The sequence below is a fragment of the Macrobrachium nipponense genome, chromosome 3 (assembly GCF_015104395.2).
Source record: "Macrobrachium nipponense isolate FS-2020 chromosome 3, ASM1510439v2, whole genome shotgun sequence".
NCBI classification, from domain to species: Eukaryota; Metazoa; Arthropoda; class Malacostraca; order Decapoda; family Palaemonidae; genus Macrobrachium; species Macrobrachium nipponense.
In genome coordinates this window covers 19447083-19471850 of record NC_087202.1, presented here as the reverse complement: position 1 = coordinate 19471850, position 24768 = coordinate 19447083, and the positions used below count along the sequence as shown (strand labels likewise).

General features: G+C 39.0%; 1 protein-coding gene across 1 annotated transcript in view; it reads left to right on the top strand.

Moving 5' to 3' along the window:
- LOC135221649 (ribosome-binding protein 1-like) overlaps positions 1–23695 on the top strand; it is a 212572-nt gene extending 188877 nt beyond the window's left edge. Inside the window, exons 2-3 of the mRNA XM_064259338.1 lie at positions 19936–20025; positions 21233–23695. Coding sequence (XP_064115408.1) covers positions 19944–20025; positions 21233–22020 — 870 coding nt within the window. The 5' untranslated portion in view covers positions 19936–19943 and the 3' untranslated portion in view covers positions 22021–23695. The remainder of the gene's footprint in view (positions 1–19935; positions 20026–21232) is intronic.
- The last annotated feature ends 1073 nt before the right edge of the window (positions 23696–24768 follow it).

The following is a 24768-nucleotide window of genomic DNA, read 5'->3' as shown; positions in this document are numbered from 1 at the left end:
GACGCCCACCACCAATGTGCCCAATCAAGTGCAATTAATGTCCTCTCTTGCTGTTCTTCCACGTCATTGGAACATTATGTGAGTCTACGCGAGTCTACTACCTTCGTCTAACGAGGAGAGAGAGAGAGAGAGAGAGAGAGAGAGAGAGAGAGAGAGAGCGGTGTTAGATTCTATCTTAAGATGAAAGAGAGGGAGAGAGAGATCCTATAAAACCAAGTATTATGTAATGAAAATGTCAGCATTGGTTATGTGTTAGTTTTCAAAATTATATTTCCGTATTTACAGTAAGAAATACTTAATTACATGTGAGTTTATAGAATAACAGGCCATATCAATCGCACTAATCGTTCGCTAAGTACATAAGTTTCCACAATAATACAGCCGTATTCATCCGAAAAATTATGTTTTCACAAACCTTAATTTGAAAAATTACGCATAAACGAACAATCCTTCCAGTTCATACGGTAATATGTTTGGGGAAAGAAATTTCCAAATGTTTTAATAACAGTGAATCCGAAAACTCAATACTTAAATGAACAGTCCCTTCAGTTAATAAGCGAATATTTTCGTGACACAAAAATGAGTTTGATAACTTATACGTAACCGAGCCATTCTTCCAGCTAAAACATGAATATTTTTGTGAAAATGTTTTCCCCAAAATATTTCCGTATTGACTGTAAGAATTATTGGCGTATGTGTGAGCTTTCAAAGCAATGTTTCCTGAGTTATTGGGAGAATTATCCTACATATGTTGATAAGTAATACGCAGTGTTGCCATTCTTTCCCTGGTGGATCCAGAAGGGCCACCATGGCACATGCCAGTCAACAGCCGATCCCCCCAACCCCCCTTTCAAATAATAACGTAAATGAGATGTATAAAAATGGGAAAAACTAAAATCTATTAAAGACATAACGAAATTTTGATAAAATAATAATAATAATAATAATAATAATAATAATAATAATAATAATAATAATAATAATAATAATAATAATAACGAATTTGGTATTTCCTGATAGAAGAGGCGATTGCTGTCCATTTCTATTTAAATACTGAATGACATGCTGAAGAATAATATATATATATATATATATATATATATATATATGTGTGTGTGTGTGTGTGTGTGTGTGTGTGTGTGTGTGTGTGTGATATATATATATATATATATATATATATATATATATATATATATATATATATATATATATATATATATATAGCCCACCCCTTGACATTTTTCTGGTTCCGCTAGTGCATTCTTTAGAGTAATGAATAACACATTTCTAAAAAAGAAATAAGCTTCGAAACCGGGGAGACATAATTGCGGAATTCCTTGCCTGGCAGAAGTTATCAGAGAATCATCCCTCAACTGACGGCAGCGAAAAATCCGGTGCATTTCATTCCCTCAGAAATCTATTCGGATTTCACCTGAAGGGTCATCCAGAATTTCTGAATGACCCTTTCGATTTCTTCGATTTTACCAAGATCCTTGACCTGTTGGACCTTTCTGTGAAGCGACATCTACATATATTTCCCTGTAACTTATTTTTCAATAATATACATTAAATCTGAAAAGTGATCCTAGGGTAGTTTATACAATGAAGTATATACTTTTCTGTAAGTGGTGTATTCCAAGTTCTGTATTGTAAGTAATGCCGAGAAATTACATTTCTGAACCTGATATATTGCGAGCGTACTTCTTTGAAGGCTAACTGATGCAAATGCTTCAGTATAACAGATATGAAGTAAGTACTTCAGGGTAAAGTGCATAATACCAGACACGCTAACTTTATCAAGAAATTAATCTCTAAACTGGATACAAGTTGTTCTATTATTTTGTTATTTAAATAAGAATAAAATTTTACAATAAAAGCTAATTAGGACCCCTACTCTCTCTCTCTCTCTCTCTCTACTAATGTGGACGAAATGTACGGTACGAAACAAGGAGATAAATTCTTGAAATCATAAAAAAAAAGAACGAAGTAAAAAAAGGCAATAACAGAATGCCTCCCTGTCAAGTATATGATGTCCCCTTCTGTGAATAAGATCAGAGAAGGAATAGTTTTTCCTATTTGATGGGGTCCAAGAATTAACTTTATCAATTAAGCTTTACGGGAACGGTAAAAACCAGTCATATTAGAGGGAGAGAGAGAGAGAGAGAGAGAGAGAGAGAGAGATCAACAAGGTGCCGAGGACACGAATCATGGGTCATTTTCTTGACAAATACCAATTTGCTGATTACGTTCATAAGCAATGTATCCATGCATACACGTATTTACATTCAAGCTGCATATAATACATGGCGAGACGAACAGACAAACAGTAAGACAGATTGACAGACAGGCAGGCATAATCAACGAGTGCTACAAGAACTATTTAATCGATTAGCCCGTACCTCGTTTTCTGGATATCTTTTTCCCGACCACTCCCCCCCCCCCCCCGCCCCATCCCAGGCCTTTTCAACTACCGCCACCCGCCCTCCCCCTACCAGGTCTGTCAATCCCGTCTACATTCCCCTCCATCACCACCTTCGGCTCTCTATCCCCAAGGTGGTGGTAGTTGTCACCGACAGCTTTCGAGGGCCGGACGTTTTCGCACAAAAGCCCCACAGAAACCTTCCAGATGGGAAAACCTTTACACTTTCTCACATCTGGAGTATTTGCCTAAGGGACGGGAAAACTAAGATGGGGTAAATAAAAGAAAGTTTTCCCCCGTATCAATTTACTATTTTTGCAGGAAAAAAATAATCTAGTTTTTGCGTTGTTATTATTGTATTATATTTCGTTTTTCTGCAAAAAAAATTTTTTCCAGAAAGTTATTTATGTATATCCTACCTTTAAAAAAGTTATTTTAAATAATTCTCTATAACTAAATAAAAAGACAGTTATTTCAGAAAATCTGAAATGACTTAACTAAAACCTCAGTTGTTTTAGATCATATGTTTCCGTAATTTGCCTAAAAAAAGTAATTTTTTATGTCCACTTACCATTGAAAGGAATAAAACCAAACTGAAGGGTTTTTAGGCAAAGCAAATTTGAAGGTATTATAGTAAATAGTTCGTAAGGAGAAGGATCATAAGTATAATCCTTCCCAAAGAAACCTTACAAGCAGCAAGTCGAGCCCATCAAATATGTATTACGCCATAGCCTCTCGATTTGGCACATTCTCCCTCTCTCATTATCATCATCATCATCAAAAAAACCTTTCCACTAAAAATAATCTCAAATGGTCTAAAGGGCTAGAAATGCGACCCTTCCTTTTCTCTTAACAGATTTAAAAGGAGCCGAAACACTCATCCGCTTTCATTTATCAAAAGAAATGCCCCTTTTCCATGTACATTATCTCATTAGGTCTCCAAGGTCAGAAACACCCTTTTCCTATAAATCACTACAAGAAATAACCCTCTCCTTTGAATTACCTCAGTAGGCCTCCAGGGTTGGAAATGCCCCTTTCCTTTGAATTACCTCTATATGCCTCTAGGGTTAGAAATACACCATTTCCTTTTATATCATCTCAGTAGGACTTCAGGGTTAGAAATGCCCATTTCCATTGAATTACCTCAATAGGTCTCTATCTGATAAAATATACCTTTCCTCCAGGTATATTTCTTCAGGGTAAAAAATGCCCCATTTTCGTTGAATTACATTGATATGCCTCTGGGGTTAGAAATAGATCCTTTCATTTTAAATCATCTCAATAGGCCTACAAGGTTAAAAATAAACCCTTTATTTTGAATTACCTGGATAGGCCTCTAGGGTTACAAATACAACCTTTCCTTTTAAATCATCTCAGTAGGCCTTCAGTGTTAGAAATAAACCCTTCCCTTTCAATTACCTTAATAGGCCTAAAGAGTTAGAAACTATCCTTTCCTTTTCAATCATCTCAGTAGGCCTTCAGTGTTAGAAATAAACCCTTTTCTTTAAATCACCTCCATACACCTCCTTTGAATTAGTTCAATAGGCCTCTAGAGTTAGAAAGACACCCTTTCCTTTGAATTACCTCAGTAGGCCTTCAGGGTTAGAAAGACACCCTTTCCTTTAAATTACCTCAATAGGCATCTAGAGTTAGCAAGACACCCTTTCCTTTGAATTACCTCAATAGCCCTCTATGGTTTGAAATACATCCTTTTCTTTTAAATCATCTCAGTAGAATTCCAGTGTTAGAAATGCACCCTTTACTTTGTATCACCTCAATAGGCCTCCAGGGATAGAATTACACCCTTTCCTTTTAAATCATCTCAGTAGGCCTCCAGGGGTTTGAAATAATCCACTTTTCCTTTGTAATATCTCAATAGGCCTCTAGCGTTAGAAATACACCCTTTCCTTGTAACCCTAAGAGTCCAGTATAATATACACTGATGCATATACCCATGACTAGACTAAATTTAAGGATGGCTAATTTAAAAGAAAAACTAAAATTAAAACTCATCAATAGAAAGAGGAAGATATGTATGTATATGCTCATGGTATAAGAAACCAAATTCTAACAAATTTCTGTACCTTCCACAGGAAGTTGAAAGTGAATATTTCCCAGCTCTTGCAGGCCTCTTTTCCCTAAGATAGTCATAAATATGACAATTTTTAAGATAAATTATATTTTTCCTAACTATACAAACCTGTGGTCCTTTGCATTAGGAATTACTTAGATAGTTTAACTACCGTTCAGGTGGCGGGAGTCCCACCCACCCGAATGTGCGCACTCCACTTTGCTTTTGGCCCAGGAATTGGATTGAGGGGTGGCATGAGGTGGGTCTAATATGTAAATGGCCTCAGGTTTGTATGGTTAGGAAAATTTATTTTTTAAAATTGTCATTTGTTCTACACTATACAGACCCTTGGTCCTTTACATTATGAAGACTTATTATTGGAGGGAGGAATCTGAAATAAGTTGTAAGAGCTGCCTGCAGCTCAGACACCCTGATTCTCTTCCAGGTCGTAAGAGCAAGGAAGGGAATCATTCCTCTGATGAACTGATCGGAATATAGGAACTGCCTGGTCAAGCATCAGACTTCTGGGCTTTTTCTGAATGAGGGAGGAAACATGACCTCATAGGAAAAACAAGCTGGGATGAATCTGAAAGTTAATGAGAGTGAGACAAATATATACGCTGGGTTTGTCTTATTGCCAGGGACAACCCCAACCATCTCCTCCCCTTGCAAGAAGAAAGGGCGGTTGCTTCGATAATCTAAGGATAAATAGAATGGTTGCTCTATTATGACACTTACCTGCATCGGAGCCAGTTCCAGCATGTAACGGCCAAATCCACTCTCTGCCAAAGGTGAGAAGAAAGATGAAGGGACGGAAAAGAGACACTAGTCCCTCATCATACAATCTCACATCCAAAATCCCCCATCTAAGGCAAGATGCTGGGTAAGCTACACAACTTGTTGAGCAGACACCACAGGTCTCAAGGAAAAAAGTGTCCAAGGACTTGTGGGCAATGTACCGAAAGTAGGAGGAGGGGAAGTTGGTCTGTCTATACTACACCACCGCTTTCAGAGCCTGATGGACTGATAGATTCTTTCAGAATGTGAGGGTTGGACCAATGCCCCTGACCTCATGAGCTCTCCACCAGGGAGTACTGGTGTCCTCTATGCCAGCAGCAAAGTACGCCCTTCTAATTGTTTCACGAAGCCAGAAATAAATTGTGTTCTTGGACATTTCTTTCTTGGATGAGCCAGTAATAACAAAGTCGTTGACACTCAGGCCAGAGGTGTCAAGTCCTCTTCAGATAGTGCTGCAGCACTCTAACAAAACAAAGTAGCATCTCGTCAACATCACTATCTACAAAGTCCTCTAGGGAGGGGATCGTAAAGGACTCAAACCTAGCGTAAGGGACTGCTGGGTTCTGAGTTTTTGCTAGTAAGTCCGGGACGAAATTGAGTGAAATAGATCCCCATCCCCTCAAGTAATTCACATCAAAGGAGAGTCCATGAAGTTCGCCTACTCTCTTTGCTGGTGCCAGGGCAAGCAGGAAACCAGTTTTGAGGGTCAGATCCCTGTCTGATGACTCTTGTAAAGGCTCCTTGGGGCATGATTAAAGCTCCTCAGAATGAGAGTCACAGGGGAACGGAAATCCTTGGGTGGGCATGACCTTTCGAAGCTTCTCATCAAAAGCGAAATCTCCAGAGAGGAGGAGATATTTACTGAGCTTGTCTGCCACTACATTCCTCTTGCCTGGAATGTACTGGCTGACAGCTCCACCGAGTGAGCCACCACCCACTCGTGCACCTGCACTGCCAACTGATGGATCAGAGGAGATACAAGACCTCCTTGCTTGTTAGCATATGCCACTGTCATGGTGTTGTTGCTCATCAACACCACGAAGTGACCCATCACTGTCATGAAACTCTTCAGGAGCAAAGAAGGCTGCCTTGAGTTCTAGAACATTGATGTGGAGGTGTCTGTGGTGTCAGTTCCACACCCTTGAAGTCAGCAATTCCTCCAGATGTGTGCCCCACCCTCGGTTGCTGCTTCGCTAAATTTTATCGAAAAGTTACTAGAGTAACTTTTAGGATGGAAAGACTAATGAGGACAAGAGAAAATTGATGAAAATTAAATACTTTAATATAAAACTTGAGTCAAGACTGAAGTTATTGAAGGCTATAGCTTCATGAAATTAAGTAATAAATCCCCAGTCTACATGATGAAAGTGTCCTGTTAGTTCCAATAGCTCTTGACCTCTCTTCACTCCAAGGTTCCACCCCTTTTAGCGAAACTCCAACCTACAGGAAAAAAGACTAAGTTATAGGGAGCGACTGGTTGCCATCCCAAACACACTTAATAACAAAAAGGTACCGAGGCTAAACAAGAAACTTAAATCTCAAACTATTTTATACTCGATACGTTAATCAAATCACTGAAGGTTGAAAAATTAATGAAGGGCCTTGCCTCAATGATCTTTAAGTGTATAGTACACTATCGCCGACAAAGTACACATAACACTCTTGGATCTGCATTACATGAACTTACCCGAGTTAGGCAGCCAGCAGCGAAGATCTTGGAACTCAGCCGTCGTCCTCCACCATGTATTTATTGTCCTTCACCTCGAACCCCCACACGATGAGCTTATTTTCTCATGTTCAATTTCGTACACCTTACGAAGGCTCGTGATTCAACAGGAAGTCTCTTGAGCAGCATTACCACATCAGTACCTCCGGGAAATGATCCATCAATAAAAAAGTGCATTAAGTAGAAATTGATCACCCGACCAGCCAACTATCGAATCCTCAAAATATTTCGTAACCGATAACCTTCCGTCTTGTCTCTGGCGACGGTGGTGGTAGAGAAGGGTCGTAGCGGTACTTTAGTACTGTCTTGAGCTTTTTCCGCGTCCTTGTTAGGTCTGACGTCTGTCATTTAGTGACGTATCCAAGGACCGTGGAAACATGGAAGTCCATGCACGTACAAATTCAAGGGGTTACTTAACTCAATTGATTAATTATTTAATTTAAATAAAGTTTGAGATTCAATTTCTTGAAAAATGTTTTATTTGTATTAATATTTTTGTACACTGGCGGGGCCGGGTGAGCAATTTCTTGGAATTGTGAAACTAGAATAAATAGAAAAAAACAAGTTATACAATAAATTTTACAACACTACAATCACATTAAACCTTGTGTTGCTCAATTAGTGCCTTGTTCCGTTCTCGACACTTACGAGCAGCTGATCTCTCAGACTTGTAGGAAACTGTACAGGTTTCAGGAACAAATTCAGGAGAAACAGAGTTACTGTCAACGTTGATGGAAGTATCTGTTAGGAATATCAAATTATCAACGTGTCGTCTTACAATTTCTCCGTTGGATTTACGTACACTAGCGCTTGTTACTTCATCCAGGTCATTCTTTTCAATTTGTACGATGATACCTAGCGGGTAAGCAAAAGGCTTTATAAAATCTGTTTTTATACTCACTAAATCTCCTACCCTTAATTCAGTATGAGATTTCTTACCATACCTATTTTTTCTATCCGTGGCTTGACTGAACAACGTAGCAGTAAATTCACCCTGATAGATTTTTTCCAAGTTAGCTTTCACTTTCATAAGTTTACCAAAACGAGATAAAACTGCCTCTTGATTATTGTCGAATATATCATCAGACACCCCAAGAGTCGTCCTGATCTGAAATATTAAGCTCAGGAATTATACTCACACAAGGTACTTCATACCCCTTCACTATCATCTCTGGAGTCAAAGGGACAGGCACGCTGTGGTCAAAATCTAATTTATTTAGAGCATTTCTGAAGGCGATTGGTCTCTTATTTACGAGCATTTTAGCCTCAGCAATCAAGAATTGAAAATCATTGTAATCCAAAATGTTATTTCGAATGCTCGAAGTAACTATCCTTTTCACTTGCTTAACCATAGTTTCAACAAACCCACCTAATTTATGTGCATTAGCAGGGAATGGATGAAATTTTAAAGACTTAATATTATGCGATCTTAAGAAGTCAATGGTCTCTAAATCATTTAGATAGGAGATAGTTTACTCTACTCCCGCCACTATTGGGCTTCCATTATCACTAACTATTAAGGAAGGGAAACCGTACTCAAAAATATGCATTTGTAATGCCCTAAGAAAGGAGTTTTTATCAATAAACCTGCATACAACCATATTAATTGCTCTAGACCAAAAACAGGATATGACCAGCACATATACCTTATAGTTTTGTTTATTTCTGTCCTTAACCAAGAAAGGTCCACAATGGTCTATGCAAATATTCCTAAACGGAATAGCCTCTGGGTTTATTCTGAAATCTCTATATGCATTTTGATTAATTTTGACAGTTCTTGCATTCAACCTTTTACATATCAAACAGCCTTTTAAAACCTTCTTTACAACCACAAAGCCATTAATAATCCAAAACCTTTTCCTGAGTAAACCTAAAGTTTTGTAAATTCCAGCGTGTCGCAGTTTTACATGGGTATCCCAAATTATACTTCTAGCCACAGGGCAATTTTTTCCCAATAGTATCGGACACCTCTCATCATAAGAAGCTTTTAATTTACATAACTTACTTTGTACCCTAATAAGCCCACTTTCATCACGAAATAAATTCAACTGTGATATAAGGGGTTCTGAAAAATTACCTGTAGCCAGCGTATCATAAACTTGGGGAAAGGCAGCCTTTTGTGCATGTACTAAAAGGTGAATGGTGCTACGAGCAGTTTCATTCTGTTCGTCAGAGGTATTCTCTGGTATATTCTTAGTCAGTTTTAACCTTTGTTTCAACTTGGTAACAAAGATGAAGACAATACTTAAAACCTTGACCGCCTTACTAAAGGACGAAAACTTGTTTAACGGTATAAGTGGTTCAGAATTCAAAATGAAATTTGTCCTAACAGAGCAACTCACGGAAGGCGGCTTTGCACCGGGATGAGGAACAATCACTCTGCACTCTGATGGAAAATCTAGAAATTTTGGACCTGTTAAAAAGAGCGTGCTACGAAGCATTTTCTCTGAAACACACCGAGTAAGACAGTCACTAGGGTTCTCATCACCACCTATATGGTCGAAAATCACTGTTCGCTTAGAACAAAGAGTCGAAATATCATTTAGCCTATTGTTAACCATCACTTGCTTCCTATCTATTTTGCCAAACTCAAACTCCTTAGACTTAATCCAACTTAGAACAATCATAGAATCTGTGAAGCAATAAATATTACGAATCCGAATAGGAACAACAGCATTCTTTAGCTGTTCAGCTACATCTACGGCCGTCTTTACTCCAAAATGTACAGATATCAATTCCAGTACAGGAATAGACTTTGTTCTTAATTTCTTACAAAGCACAGAATTCTTTGCCAAAATCAGCTTGGTGTTTGCTGAATTGACAGCCACCAAATATAAAGCACAGCCTAACAATTCTTTACTTGCGTCCGTATAGACCAACAAATTGTACTCGTCACAACGATTACCGACAGAACGAGGAACTACAATTTCTGAGCTCTTATTAACCTGTCTGGCAATCTTCGACCATTCTTTCATGAGCTCGCTGCTTAACGGCGTATCCCATCCAATATCCTTGTCATTCTGCAAGGAATGCATAAACAATTTGCTTCGGTTTAAAACTGGTATTGAAAACCCAAAAGGATCATAATTGGAATGAATAGTACTTAAAATTAACCTTTTTGTATTAGCTTTAGGGTTTAATTTAAGTTCACGAGTTTTAATCGCATCATTCTCTGTATTCCAAATTAGGCCAAAAACCTTTGATTCTGATTCAGTGCAGTGTTCAAACTTATTTAATTGTTCTCTTAAGGGTACAGAATTCGTACAAAACTTTTAATTCGAATCCAAATTCTCGGAACGTCGATACAGAAACATTTAATGCCTTAAACAAAACATTATCCGCATTTGAAGTTATGGCTAAGTTATCCATGTAAGAAAGGTTATACAAACACCTTTTTATGCTCACAGTCTCTTCATCATCATCATCAGTTACATTATGGATCAATATGTAATAGAGAGCTATCATTAACAAAAATGGAGAATATCTCATTCCAAAAGGCACTCGTCGGAAACGATAGCCAACAATTGAGAAATCGTTCTTAGAAATATCCTTAAACCATAGAAAAAGTAACTTTCTCGTGTCCTCTTCTCTAAGTAAAAGCTGTAAAAAGGCTTTTTTCAAATCATAAGTCAGCAAATACTTGTCAAACCTTAGTAGTAGTGTTGAAATCTGCATTTTATTATTCAAATTAGCTCCTGCCATGGAACACTGATTATGGGAAAGATATTTCTCATTTGTTCTCTCACTTAAATTCGATAGAAAGACAACCCTACACTTCGTCGTGTTAGAGTTGTTTCGGAACACAGCATTATGAGCTAGAAATGATACATCTGGATTCTCTCTAAGAAATGAGGGAAGATCTGCAATACGTTCAATTACTCCATCTTCAAATTGGTTCTGTATAACTGCATCGTATTCCTTTGACCTCTCAGGCGAAAGCTTTCTTTTTTGAGAATTGAGAACTGACACTGCAAGATTATAGTTGGGAGACATTAAATGTTGTATTTCCTTCTTCCATAAAGCGGGCAATACTAACCTACCTGTCTTAGGATCTCTCTGAATATCACTAAGAATGTTCTCAATTAATTTACTATTTTCACTTGTCAAAACAGATTCTCTAGGGTCGTCTTGAGTATTCATAAGTGAAGTGAATATTGATTCGAGGATTTCGTCAGTCGCATTCTGAATCTTTTGGTCATCAAAAAGTTCCTTCTCTTCTAGCAAAGTACTCATGTTACTATTAACGGTTAGTCATAGCGACGTGCCGTCAGAATTACCATCAAATGGAATACATAGCAAATTAAGGTTCTCTAAAAACAAAGAGGCACTTCCCGAAAGCATTAAACCCGACGGAGTTTCATAAAAAGTAGAGGGACATTTACCATTGTAACCGAAGTCTTTCTGTGCAAGTGGGAAAATATGGCTTTGATCGCTACCAAGCAAGATTGTAAAATCGTCTATAGTATCAGAATCTATATGCTTATCTGCCAGGGTATGACCCTTCTCAACCAGGGCGTCTGCTAATTTCTTTAATCCAGGTGCCACAAATTTTGAATTAATTTCGTCTACACAAATTGCCCTTAATAACTGCTGTCCCTGACCAGGAACATGAACGGGAAACTCTACAATGTAAGTATCGTGATTCTTGACCGAATTAATTCCTTGAATCGTAAGATTCACTTTATCAACGACTGAGCAGTTGGGAATGTCTTCCGGAGACCCTTTTACTAAGGTTGTTTGGGAACCAAGATCCTTAAACACTCTCCATGGAATTTTACGACCCGAATTCTCTACATATACGGTCCCAGTGGGGAGAATTACATCATTAAATGCTTCTAAGCCCGTAGACATCGTTAGCATTCCGTTAGTAGTAGTTTTAACTACTTTGTTATCAGCACGTTTAGGAACATTAGCTTTATTTGCATTAGTGCCCATTTCGTCTTTAACCTTATTAGCACCCTTATTAGCTAAACCAAGGCATAAATAAGACATGTGAAATAAATGACATTTCATACACGGCCGATTAAATTTAAAATGACAAACTTTAGCATTATGTGAAGTTAAACCACATTTATAGCAGCCCCCAACCGATTTAAGTTTCTCGCATTTACTAGCAGGACTGGGGTATTTCATACACTCACTCAATTTATGGTCATTTGGAATTACATTATCATGGGAACATAGTGGGCAGGTCACCTTAAATTTCGAACCAGGGCACAACGACTTTGAAGAATCTTTAGGAACAACAGAGACTGATACAGCATTTGACGATTGCTTAACTAAATTCCCTTTCGTTTTCTCAGACATGTGTGACTGAAGGTCCATAAATCTATTATTTGCTTCAAATAGATTATCCAAAATTTCTTTCAAAGATGGTTTCGACTTGTTTGTAATAGAGACAAGCTGACTTTTAAATCTATCACACAGACTTTCCCAAAGAAAATATTGAACAAACAAATCTCCCTTTATATCTAACGATCGAACCTGTTCCTCTAAGACACGAGCTTCGCTTATCCACTGATAGCCATCCTTAGCATTAGGATCAAGACTCAAATTGCACAAACCCTTAATTACAGAGTATTGTTGACTAAGCTTATCACTAAAAGCTTCATTGAGTAGTTTCTTAGCAGATTCATAATTCAAATCTTTCAAGGCAAGGGAATCTACCAGTTTCTTTGCGGGCCCCGTTAACTGTTTTGAGAGATAAGAAAATTGCTCAAACGAGGAAAGGTCGTATTTGGAAAGAAGACTTTCAAATGAATTAACAAATTTATGATAAGCTGCGGGGTTCCCATCAAAATAAGGTAGTTCTATGCTAGGCAAAGTTATTTTATGATAAGAATGATATACTTCCTGCGGTGTGGAAGGAGTAGGGGTTGCTGCTGCTACAGCAGACTTTGACAAGCGAGTGAGAGTACTTTTCATCAACTTCCGCCTGTCGGTGATACTGAACCGAACTCCAAAGTCTAGAATGAAGCATAAAACTATTTATCTTCTCATCAAGCGAATTTAACTCTGTTAAAAGATCTCCTAACTTGTCAAGATAAAATTCACATTTAATAATATCCAGTGGACCCTTCTCAATACTCTTTAAAGTCTTCGTTACAGACTGTCTCTTGCCACTCCGGATACTAACAAGTACTTTACAGTCATCATCCGACTCTCCTAAAGCTCCGAGAAGCGAGGATTCTTGTGTAGAATCAAGTTGCTCTAACTCACTAGCAGACATAATTGAAAAAGGCTTTAAGCAATAAATTTCAAATTTACCAAAATTATAATATAAATAAGCTACCACGAATAGTATACAAACTAGGAACAACAATAAATTAATATCAACAAGAAAAATGGATTCAATTAGCTGTCGGGTTTAACCAAATACCGTGAGAAAACCGTAGGGGGGTCCGGGGATGCAGGAGGTGGAGAGAGGCCAGAGCTGAAGCACGCCCCACGTTGGGCGCCATTCGCTAAATTTTTATCGAAAAGTTCGTCTAGTAACTTTTAGGATGGAAAGAATAATTAGGACAAGAGAAAATTGATGAAAATTAAATACTTTAATATAAAACTTGATTCAAGACTGAAGTTATTGAAGGGTATAGCTTCATGAAATTAAGTAATAAATCCCCAGTCTACATTGACGAAAGTGTCCTGCTAGTTCCAAGACGATAGCTCTTGACCTCTCTTCACTCCAAGGTTCCACCCCTTTTAGCGAAACTCCAACCTACAGGAAAAAAGACAAGTTATAGGGAGCGACTGGTTGCCATCCCAAACACACTTAATAACAAAAAGGTACCGAGGCTAAACAAGAAACTTAAATCTCAAACTATTTTATACTCGATACGTTAATCAATTCACTGAAGGTTGAAAAATTAATGAAGGGCCTTGCCTCAATGATCTTTAAGTGTATAGTACACTATCGCCGACAAAGTACACATAACACCCTTGGATCTGCATTACATGAACTTACCCGAGTTAGGCAGCCAGCAGCGAAGATCTTGGAACTCAGCCGTCGTCCTCCACCATGTATTGTCCTTCACCTCGAACCCCCACACGATGAGCTTATTTTCTCATGTTCAATTTCGTACACCTTACGAAGGCTCGTGATTCAACAGGAAGTCTCTTGAGCAGCATTACCACATCAGTACCTCCGGGAAACGATCCATCAATAAAAAGTGAATAAAGTAGAAATTGATCACCCGACCAGCCAACTATCGAATCCTCAAAATATTTCGTAACCGATAACCTTCCGTCTTGTCTCTGGCGACGGTGGTGGTAGTGAAGGGTCGTAGCGGTACTTTAGTACTGTCTTACCCGAGCTTTTTCCGCGTCCTTGTTAGGTCTGACGTCTGTCATTTAGTGACGTATCCAAGGACCGTGGAAACATGGAAGTCCATGCACGTACAAATTCAAGGGGTTACTTAACTCAATTGATTAATTATTTAATTTAAATAAAGTTTGAGATTCAATTTCTTGAAAAATGTTTTATTTGTATTAATATTTTTGTACATCAGTAGGCCTCCAGGGTTAGAAAGACATCCTTTCCTTTAAATTACCTCAACAGGCATCTACAGTTAGCAAGACACCCTTTCCTTTGAATTACCTCAATAGCCCTCTATGGTTAGAAACATATCCTTTCATTTTAAAACATCTCAGAAAAATTCCAGAGTTAGAAATACACCCCCACCTTCTCCTTTGAATAACCTCCATAGGCCTCTAGGGTTTAGAAATACACCCTTTCCTTTGAATTACCACATTAGGCCTCTATGGTTTGAAATACATCCTTTTCTATTAAATCATCTCAGTAGAATTCCAGTGTTAGAAATACACCCTTTACTTTGTATTACCTCAATAGGCCTCCAGGGATAGAAGTACACACCCTTTCCTTTTAAATCATCTCAGTAGGCCTCCAGGGGTTTGAAATAATCCACTTTTCCTTTGTAATATCTCAATAGGCCTCTAGGGTTAGAAATACACCCTTTCCTTGTAACCCTAAGAGTCCAGGATAATATACACTATTGCATACACCCATGACTGGACTAAATTTAAGGATGGCTAATTTAAAAGAAAAACTAAAATTAAAACTCATCAATGGAAAGAGGAAGATATGTATGCATATGCTCATGGTATAAGAAACCAAATTCTAACAAATTTCTGTACCTTCCACAGGATGTAGAAAGTGAATATTTCCCAGCTCTTGCAGGCCTCTTTTCCCTAAGATAGTCATAAATATGACAGTTTTTAAAATAAATTATATTTTTCCTAATTATACAAACCTGTGGTCCTTTACATTAGGAATTACTTAGATAGTTTAACTACCGTTCAGGTGGCGGGAGTCCCACCCACCCGAATGTGCGCACTCCACTTTGCTTTTGGCCCAGGAATTGGATTGAGGGGTGGCATGAGGTGGGTCTAATATGTAAATGGCCTCAGGTTTGTATGGTTAGGAAAATTTATTTTTTAAAATTGTCATTTGTTCTACACTATACAGACCCTTGGTCCTTTACATTATGAAGACTTATTATTGGAGGGAGGAATCTGAAATAAGTCGTAAGAGCTGCCTGCAGCTCAGACACCCTGATTCTCTTCCAGGTCGTAAGAGCAAGGAAGGGAATCATTCCTCTGATGAACTGATCGGAATATAGGAACTGCCTTGCCTGGTCAAGCATCAGACTTCTGGGCTTTTTCTGAATGAGGGAGGAAACATGACCTCATAGGAAAAACAAGCTGGGATGAATCTGAAAGTTAATGACAGTGAGACAAATATAAACACTGGGTTTGTCTTATTGCCAGGGACAACCCCAACCATCTCCTCCCCTTGCAAGAAGAAAGGGCGGTTGCTTCGATAATCTGAGGATAAATAGAATGGTTGCTCTATTATGACACTTACCTGCATCAGAGCCAGTTCCAGCATGTAACGGCCAAATTCACTCTCTGTCAAAGGTGAGAAGAAAGATGAAGGGACGGAAAAGAGACACCAGTCACTCATCATACAATCTCACATCCAAAATCTCACATCTAAGGCAAGATGCTCAACTTGTTGAGCAGCCACCACAGGTCTCAAGGAAAAAAGTGTCCAAGGACTTGTGGGCAATGTACCGAAGGTAGGAGGAGGGGAAGGTGGTCTGTCTAGACTACACCACCGCTTTCAGAGCCTGATGGACTGATAGATTCTTTCAGAATGCGAGGGTTGGACCAATGCCCCTGACCTCATGAGCTCTCCACCAGGGAGTACTGGTGTCCTCTATGCCAGCAGCAAAGTACGCCCTTCTAATTGTTTCACGAAGCCAGAAATAAATTGTGTTCTTGGACATTTCTTTCTTGGATGAGCCAGTACTAACAAAGAGTCGTTGACACTCAGGCCAGAGGTGTCAAGTCCTCTTCAGATAGTGCTGCAGCACTCTAACAAAATAAAGTAGCATCTTGTCAGCATCACTATCTACAAAGTCCTTTAGGGAGGGGATCGTAAAGGACTCAAACCTAGCGTAAGGGACTGCTGGGTTCTGAGTTTTTGCTAGTAAGTCCAGGACGAAATTGAGTGAAAGAGAAGGAGAGTCCATGAAGTTCACCTACTCTCTTTGCTGGTGCCAGGGCAAGCAGGAAACCAGTTTTGAGGGTCAGATCCCTGTCTGATGACTCTTGTAAAGGCTCCTTGGGGCATGATTAAGGCTCCTCAGAATGAGAGTCACAGGGGAACGGAAATCCCTGGGTGGACATGACCGTTCGAAGCTTCTCATCAAAAGCGAAATCTCCAGAGAGGAGGAGATATTTACTGAGCTTGTCTGCCACTACATTCCTCTTGCCTGGAATATACTGGCTGACAGCTCCACCGAATGAGCCACCACCCACTCGTGCACCTGCACTGCCAGCTGATGGGTCAGAGGAGATACAAGACCTCCTTGCTTGTTAGCATATGCCACTGCCATGGTGTTGTTGCTCATCAACACCACGAAGTGCCCCATCACTGTCATGAAACTCTTCAAGAGCAAAGAAGGCTGCCTTGAGTTTTAGAACATTGATGTGGAGGTGTCTGTTGTGTCAGTTCCACACCCTTGAAGTCAGCAATTCCTCCAGATGTGTGCCCCATCCTCGGTTGCTGCATCCATACAGAAAAGAAGCATGTCAGGAGGTGGAGTAGACAGGGATACCCCTATTACAATGTTACTGTCATCCAGCCACCAATCTAAATTCTTCCTCACTTCTTCTGATAGGGGAACAAGCAAGGATTGGGGGTCTTGAGACAAGGAGCAGTACTGCTTCATTCTCCACTGAAGAGAATAAAGGTGAAGCCGCCCATGAGAGACCAGCTTCTCCAACGACGACAGGTGACCGACTACGACCTGCCATTGCTGTACTGGTTGTTGTGACCAACTACGACCTGACATTACCGTGCTGGTTGTTCCTGAAAAATACGCTACCTTCCTAAACTTGCTGATACAAGAGTCAGAGGGAAAGACTCTTGCTGCACTGTATCTATCAGCATGCCCAGGTACTTTATCTCTGCTTAGAAACGAGGTTGGACTTCTTGAAATTTACAACGATCCCAAGGGTTTGGCAAAATTCGAGGAGCCAATCCCTGTCCTAGAGTAACTGCAAGTGAGAACTAACCAAAATTAGCTAATTGTCGAGATACCTCAATAGACGTATTCCTTGCTAATACGCCCAATCTGAAACCAGGGTGAACACTTGCACGAACACCTGAGGAGTGGTCGAGAACCCAAAACCGAGTGCCCTGGATTGGTACACCGTCTCCCTGTGGATAAAGTAAAGGTACTTTAGGAAGGATCGATGGATTGGTATTTGAAAATTCACATTCTTCAGGTTCACCGCAAGTATGAAGTCGTTCTCCTTGATGGAGGCGAGCACTGGGCGTGCCATCTCCATCGTGAACCAAGTCTGGTGAACAAATTGGTTCAAGGGAGATAGGTCTATGACCGGTATCCATCCCGCTGAAGCTTTCTCTATGAGAAAGAAGCGGCTGTAGTTCCTTGGAGACTGATCTGACATGACTTTGACAGTGCCCTTCGTCAGCATGGTCTGCACTTCTTCCCTGAGTGCAATGTCCTTCAGCAAACTGGGAATATAAGTCAGAAGACGGACCGGGTCGTTGGTGAGGGGAGGCTGAAACTCAAAGGGAAGTAGATATTTCTCCCGAAGGACATCTACTACCCAGGTCTTGGCTCAGTGTCGCTGCCAAGTTGATGTCTCGACTGGCCCCGGCACCCCCTGCCAACTGCTGGAGGGGAATGCCAACCCCTAGCATTTCCCCTACTTCTTCCTCCCATTGCATCCTTTACCTGATAGAAAGGAGGGCTAAAAGGATTGCGATTGAGCAAGGAAGAAGAAGGCTGGGTTTTCCTACTGGCACCCTTCAAAGACTGAGTCTTCTTATGGGCCAAGGAAGAGCTAGTCTAACCCAAAAGGTCGTGCCACAGTGACACATGAAGACCCGGAGGTCTTGTCAATTATATCAATTATACAAAGGTCCCACTGGGAAAAGCTCAGCTATTGACAGTCAAACAGTGTAGTGAACATGCATCCTCACAATATGACATCCAAAAGCAAAGTGGAGCATGCACGTTCGGTCATGGGCGGGACTCCCACCACCCAAACAGTAGCTAAACTACCTAACTACCTTGTTCAAAAGCCTTGCGCCCATTTTCCTGCTTTGCCGTAAGTAATTCCCGATGTATAGGACCGAGGGTTTGTATGTTGTGTAGGAACAAATACTAATTTTACCAAGTTTTATGCTTTTTCTTACGTTTATTTTTATTTTGTCAAATTAAAATTACAGCTCAGACAATATAACAGATATGAACTAAAACCAGGAACAAATTCTGAGTACAATTATTGTAAAATATTTACATGCATCCTTGGATGGGAAATAGTGACAATATTCCCCATCATCACCTCGAGCAGGACTGAACGTCTCTCAGCTCACTCCACACTCACTTATAAACGATCTGAAGAGTTGCCAATAGTGATAAATAGAACTAGGAACATTTTTTCCGCAAAATTCATTAAAACTGTATGGCGCCAAATCTAGAACACATATGTACGCTATCCAGACTTTACTACAAAGCTATATGTAAACATATGTGTCTGTTACCCGTCCACAAGCGGTTAAATGATCTCAATATCAATAGGCCTCCAGGGTTACAAGTAACCCCTTTTCCTTTGAAGTACCTCAGTAGGTTTCTATGGTTAGAAATACAACCTTTCCTTTTAAATCATCTCAGTAGATGTCCAGGGTTAGAAATAAACCCTTTCCATTTAAATTATTCCTATGCCTTCAGGGTCAGAAATATAACCTTTCCCTTTGAATTATCTCAATAGGCCTGGTGTTATGAATACACCTTTCCCTTAAAATTATATCAATTGGCCTCCAGGACTATAAATACACCCTCTTCCTTCCAATTACCTCATTAGGCTTCCATGGACAGAAATGCTCCCTTTCCTTTTAAACCATTTTAATAGGCTCCCAGGGTTTAAATATGCTGTTATTACCTCAATAGGCCTCCAGGGTTAGAAATAAGCACTTTCCTTTTAAATCATCTTCATAGGCCTCTATGGTTAAAAATACACCCCCTTTCCCTTTGAAGTATCTCAGTAGTCCTCAAGAGATAGAAATACATTCTCTCCTTTTAAATCGCCTTAATAGACCCCCTGGAGCTAGAAATAACCCTCTTTTCCATTAAATTATTTCAATAGACCTCCTGGGTTAGAAATATATTCTTTCTTTAAATTATCTCAATAGGCCTCCAGGGTTAGAAATATGCCCTTTTCTCTTAAATCTCTCAATGGTCAGAAATATACCTTTTTCCCTTAAATTATCTCAAAAGGCCTCCTATTCTGCTATTGCGAAGTTGGAAAAATTCTTTCTCCAGCATCAGTATTATCCACCTGACTCTTCTTCCTTCTTTCCAGGGAGTGGGATGGTCACAGGGTGGCAATGTGTCCTGCCGAGTCTTGTCCTCTTCTGCACGCTCTGCGCTACCCACCCGACTCTCCACCAAGGTAAGTTTAAATTATGCTAGCTTTCCCAAAGTTATACTAAGTTTTCCTAAGTTATTAATTTTCTTGAGTTTTCCTAAGTTATCCTTAGTTTTCCTTCATTTTATTAAATTTATCTAGGTTATCCTGAGTTTTCCTAAATTATACTAAGTTTTCTAAAGTTTTCCAAATTCATCTTGAGTTCTCCTAAGGTTTACTAAGATATACTATACTATGCATTCCACAGGCCATAAAATAGTGCTTTTTGTAAACAACTTTTAAACAGACGTATGGATTTCCATGCTACTAAAGTACTAAGTGTTTCTAACATGGTCCTAACTTATGGTAGAACACTGAATTGATAGATCTGCTTAATCAGTCCGTTCACTCTTACCAAAAAGACCAACTTCTTGCCTTTCCTCTGACCGTATCAAACAAGTGGTGCTCTTTAAAACTCATATATCATCATACAATGTATTAATTTGCTTTTAAAAATTCCATATGGTCCAGGATAGGTAAACTGACATTTAACCAGAAGTCAAACAACCATTTGAAAAGGTATAGTGAGAATACACTAATCCTACGTCACTGATGTATACGTCACCACTTTCGCGGATAGTTGGGTGGCTAAGCGCAACTTTTTCATTTTCTTAGGTAAAAAAATTAATGAAACATATATAGTGATGCACAGTACTTCCGAAAATTAAGAAGTTTGAAACACTCAGTGCTTTAGTGGCATGGAGATCCATGAGTTGGTTTAAAAGTTTTTTTTATGAAAACAGTCATGGCCGCTGGATTGCATATAGGTTTTCGTAAGTTATAACAATTTTTCGTAAGTTACCCTAAGTTTTCCTACATAATACTGAGTTTTCCTAAGTTATCCTTAGTTTTCGTAAGTTATGCTAAGTTACATTAAGTTTTTTGGGTTAAGTGAAATAATGGTAGTTCGTGTAACTAACCTAAATTCTGGAGGAAAACTGATTTTGCTCACTTTACTTATTCTTTATCTTATCAGTTTGTCTTGAAAGCAGTTGTGAATAACTTAAATGGGGTCTGAATTGATGTCATTTCTAACACTGTCAATACGCTTTAAAGTGTTGCCAAAAAAAATCCTCAGACTGACCACTGAGTAAAGAATAAACCCTCTTGTTATATATGATCATCTGACTTTAAATTTTGTGGATACAGAGCAATAGTCTTTTCCATTCATTTTTTTTTTTTTCTTTTACAGATGATTCTGAAACACTGGTGGAAAAGAGGTCGGCAGAATATCCATACAAATCCATGCTTCACTACCTGCTCGTGGCGATGTCGTCTCCCGATGGCCAACAACAGGCACCGCAATTACTCAACAGGGGAGTCAGGAGACTAGGCTCGGAATTCCTTGGGAAGAGATCTGCAGACAGCCTGGACGGTAAAAGTAACCACTCGTGCGAGGACTGCAACACTCTGGAGGACTTGGATGATCTCAGAAAAGAGCAGCCGAGCTTTACCGGTCAGTACGACTACAATGAAGGCAACGCAGTGGAACTCGCTGCTGATCATGACTTGACTTCTGCACCAATGAAGAGGTTCGCGCGAAGATACTACTCAGGTGTTACTCGAGACGGCTTGAAAAACTTCTTTTCCCTTTTGATGTCCAAGAAAATGGGTTCAGAGTTTCTGGGGAAGAGGATGGGTTCGGAATTTCTTGGCAAGAGGGCTATGGGCTCAGAATTCCTCGGTAAAAGAGCCATGGGTTCAGAATTTCTTGGAAAGAGAGCAATGGGTTCAGAATTCCTTGGTAAAAGAGCCATGGGTTCTGAATTCTTGGGAAAGAGGGCAATGGGCTCAGAATTTCTTGGGAAGAGAGCCATGGGGTCGGAATTTTTGGGCAAAAGAGCCATGGGGTCGGAATTTTTGGGCAAAAGAGCTATGGGGTCTGAATTTCTAGGGAAGAGAAACTATGACGAGGACGTCATTCCAGTTTCAGATGATCTCTACGCCAAGAGAGCAATGGGTTCAGAATTCCTCGCTTAATAGAAGTGTCGTGGTGATAAGTTATGCTTTCTGGTGTTAAATAAGAGACTTTTGTGAGGCAGTTACGGTTCATGCTTCAGTCAGAGGTCACAAGTGTTATTTAAAAAAACCTCGATACTATAGAACTAATTACCTTAACCTATACACTTAACATGCACAAGAGCCTTACAAACAACAACAAAACAAAATAAACCACGAGGGTTTAACAACAATCTTTCCCATCTTTAAATAGGAAGAAAAACCTGTCTGTCATTTTTTTTTAGTTATTGTGATTCCTGAAGCCACACTTCATATCCATTTTATCTTTAAAGGCCAGTGACCTTACGCTAAGGACCAATGTTGACCAAATTTCGCTTCTTTTCCTCACCACAATCATCACTCGACACACGGAGGAGGGGTGACGAGTGATGCCAAGTAAATGTTTTCATGTATGTTGTTTCATGTAAGCAATGTCTGTCAGTCGATTTCTCAATGGAGGGACATTATAGATATGCGGACTTCTTACTTTCTCCTGTGTAAGACTTTTCGTGCCCATGCGCGAATGTAAACATTCAGGGCCAGTTGATTATCTATATGACGCACCCTTAAGACCTAGATCCAAAACAAAAACAAAAATGGTAAAAGTACTTTCTCTCTTGAAATGAAAAAAGTAGAAGAGTACCGTTTGTAGACTGTCGTCTGAAAGCAATTCTATCCCTTAATGCAGTCGTGTTCCATAAGTTTAACTTTCTGCACTGATAACTTACTCTGAAAATTTTTTCAACTACTAGTTCCTGAAAATAAGCTTCTGATACACAAATACTGAAAGAAATAAATTTTAACCTTGACTCGGCTTACTTATATTTCAAGAATCTTAAATGATTAAAATACTGACGACAAAGATTTGCTTTATCTAATTTCCTGTCCTTTAAAGAACTGTCCTCTAAGACAATAACTAAATGTCTACGTTATTCCAAATCAAGACAAAATGCCTGGAATATTACGGCTATGTACAGCGGCACTTTCAGACATTTCAAAATTATAACTATTGTTTGGAAGCACCAGCACTGTCCCTCGCGCATGAAATTTCCAACTTCGTGTCCAAGTAACTTAGGGGTGAATATATCTCCCAAGATCGTAACAGAATTTCGACCGACTTTTCCCGTGATTATAGGCTCATATGACGTCATCCCCCCAGAGCAAATGAAGGAGGCACGTCACGACTACTGACATCTTTAAACTCAAAAAGAGTCTGGAAGACTTTCTCATTTATCTATGCATAATCATTTTATTTTTTTCTTCTATTTTTTGCTTCGGTCTATTTCCAGTCTAATGTTCTCGTTTAACTGAGAACGTCTAAGTCTTTGATGTATTTAATGAACCTAGCGAGTTTTCTTAAAATTAGTTTCACGTTATTTTCTCTGAATATTAAGGACACGTATTCCTAAGACTAACAACCAAAGGATATTGGTGTTTTTATCCGAGATCGTTTGGGAAAAAAGTTTATTTTCTTCTCTCCGTTTTCAGAATGTACTTTTGATGGGGTATGAGTATTGTGATAACTAAGTGTAAAACTGATGTATTAACATTTAATGTTTATTAAGACTTAAACACTTTGCAGACATATAGAATGGAGGTTTTGACCCGTGAAAAAATGTATATACAAAAACCGAAAAATAAAATTTCAGACACTTTCCCACTGAAGTCTTATTTCCTTTTGTAGGCCTATAACATTGAAGTCATGAACATATTCGTTGCCACGCCAGTTTAAAGAAAATTGTAAAAAATAACGAAAATCCATACACTGTTCAGTGGAAGCATTTTCTCTTCAAATTCCATCTCTTATATTGATTTCTTTCAAGTCTTAATTGATTGCTTTCTAAGGCTGCTACAATTGATTGATTGGTTTCCGTCTACAAAGGAAGCCACTAGGACAGTGAATTTGAAACAAGTCCAGTCACTTAATTCTTCCATTTTGAATTCTCGCAGTCAAGATCAAAGATTTTAAGATCAATGCCTTCAACGCTGAGATGTCTTACATACATTCCTCATTTACTGCCATTTTTCATTCGTATGTTACTTTGTAATTCTCATTCCTTCATTTTCAAAATAGCTGACGCAATGTGTCACCATTTTATACAAACATTTACAGGTTCCAAACGCTACCCTGGGAGGCATCAGTCAGATAGTCCTAAACCCACAAGAAAAAATCATTAGCCAAAAGAAACCTACGCTGATGGGCGTAAAAAAAATGTCCAAAGCAAAAAACAATAAATAAATGAATAAATAAAAAGCAGTAAGTTCTTTATTGTCACTATGTCGAAGGCAGCACGAAAATACTTTGCGGAAAATCAAGAGTAATGTTTCTTATTAGTCGCTGCCTTGGGTAAAACTTGTCAGATCTAACTACGAGAGAAACTAGGTCTTCAAAACTGAATCCCAACAAAATTAATGTCGAAAGGATGAATGTTAAAATATAAAAATTTAGGCCAATGAATTCATTCGACGTTAAAAGGGAAATTAAGAGTAAAGAAGTTTTGAAGGTGCTACTGACAGAAGGAAGGTCTCTACTGTACTCTGAAACAATTGTTACGAGAGGGTGGAAAGTGAGATGGAAGAAAGAATATGAAACAACCAGCACTACTTACTCCCAAACATTTGAAAAATATTATTTCGGCAAAATTAGAAACCAGTCAATTAATCAGAATCCACAGTTCGTTCTGTCTTTATTATTCGTTAAGATATAATAATGAAAATTTTACCTAGTCT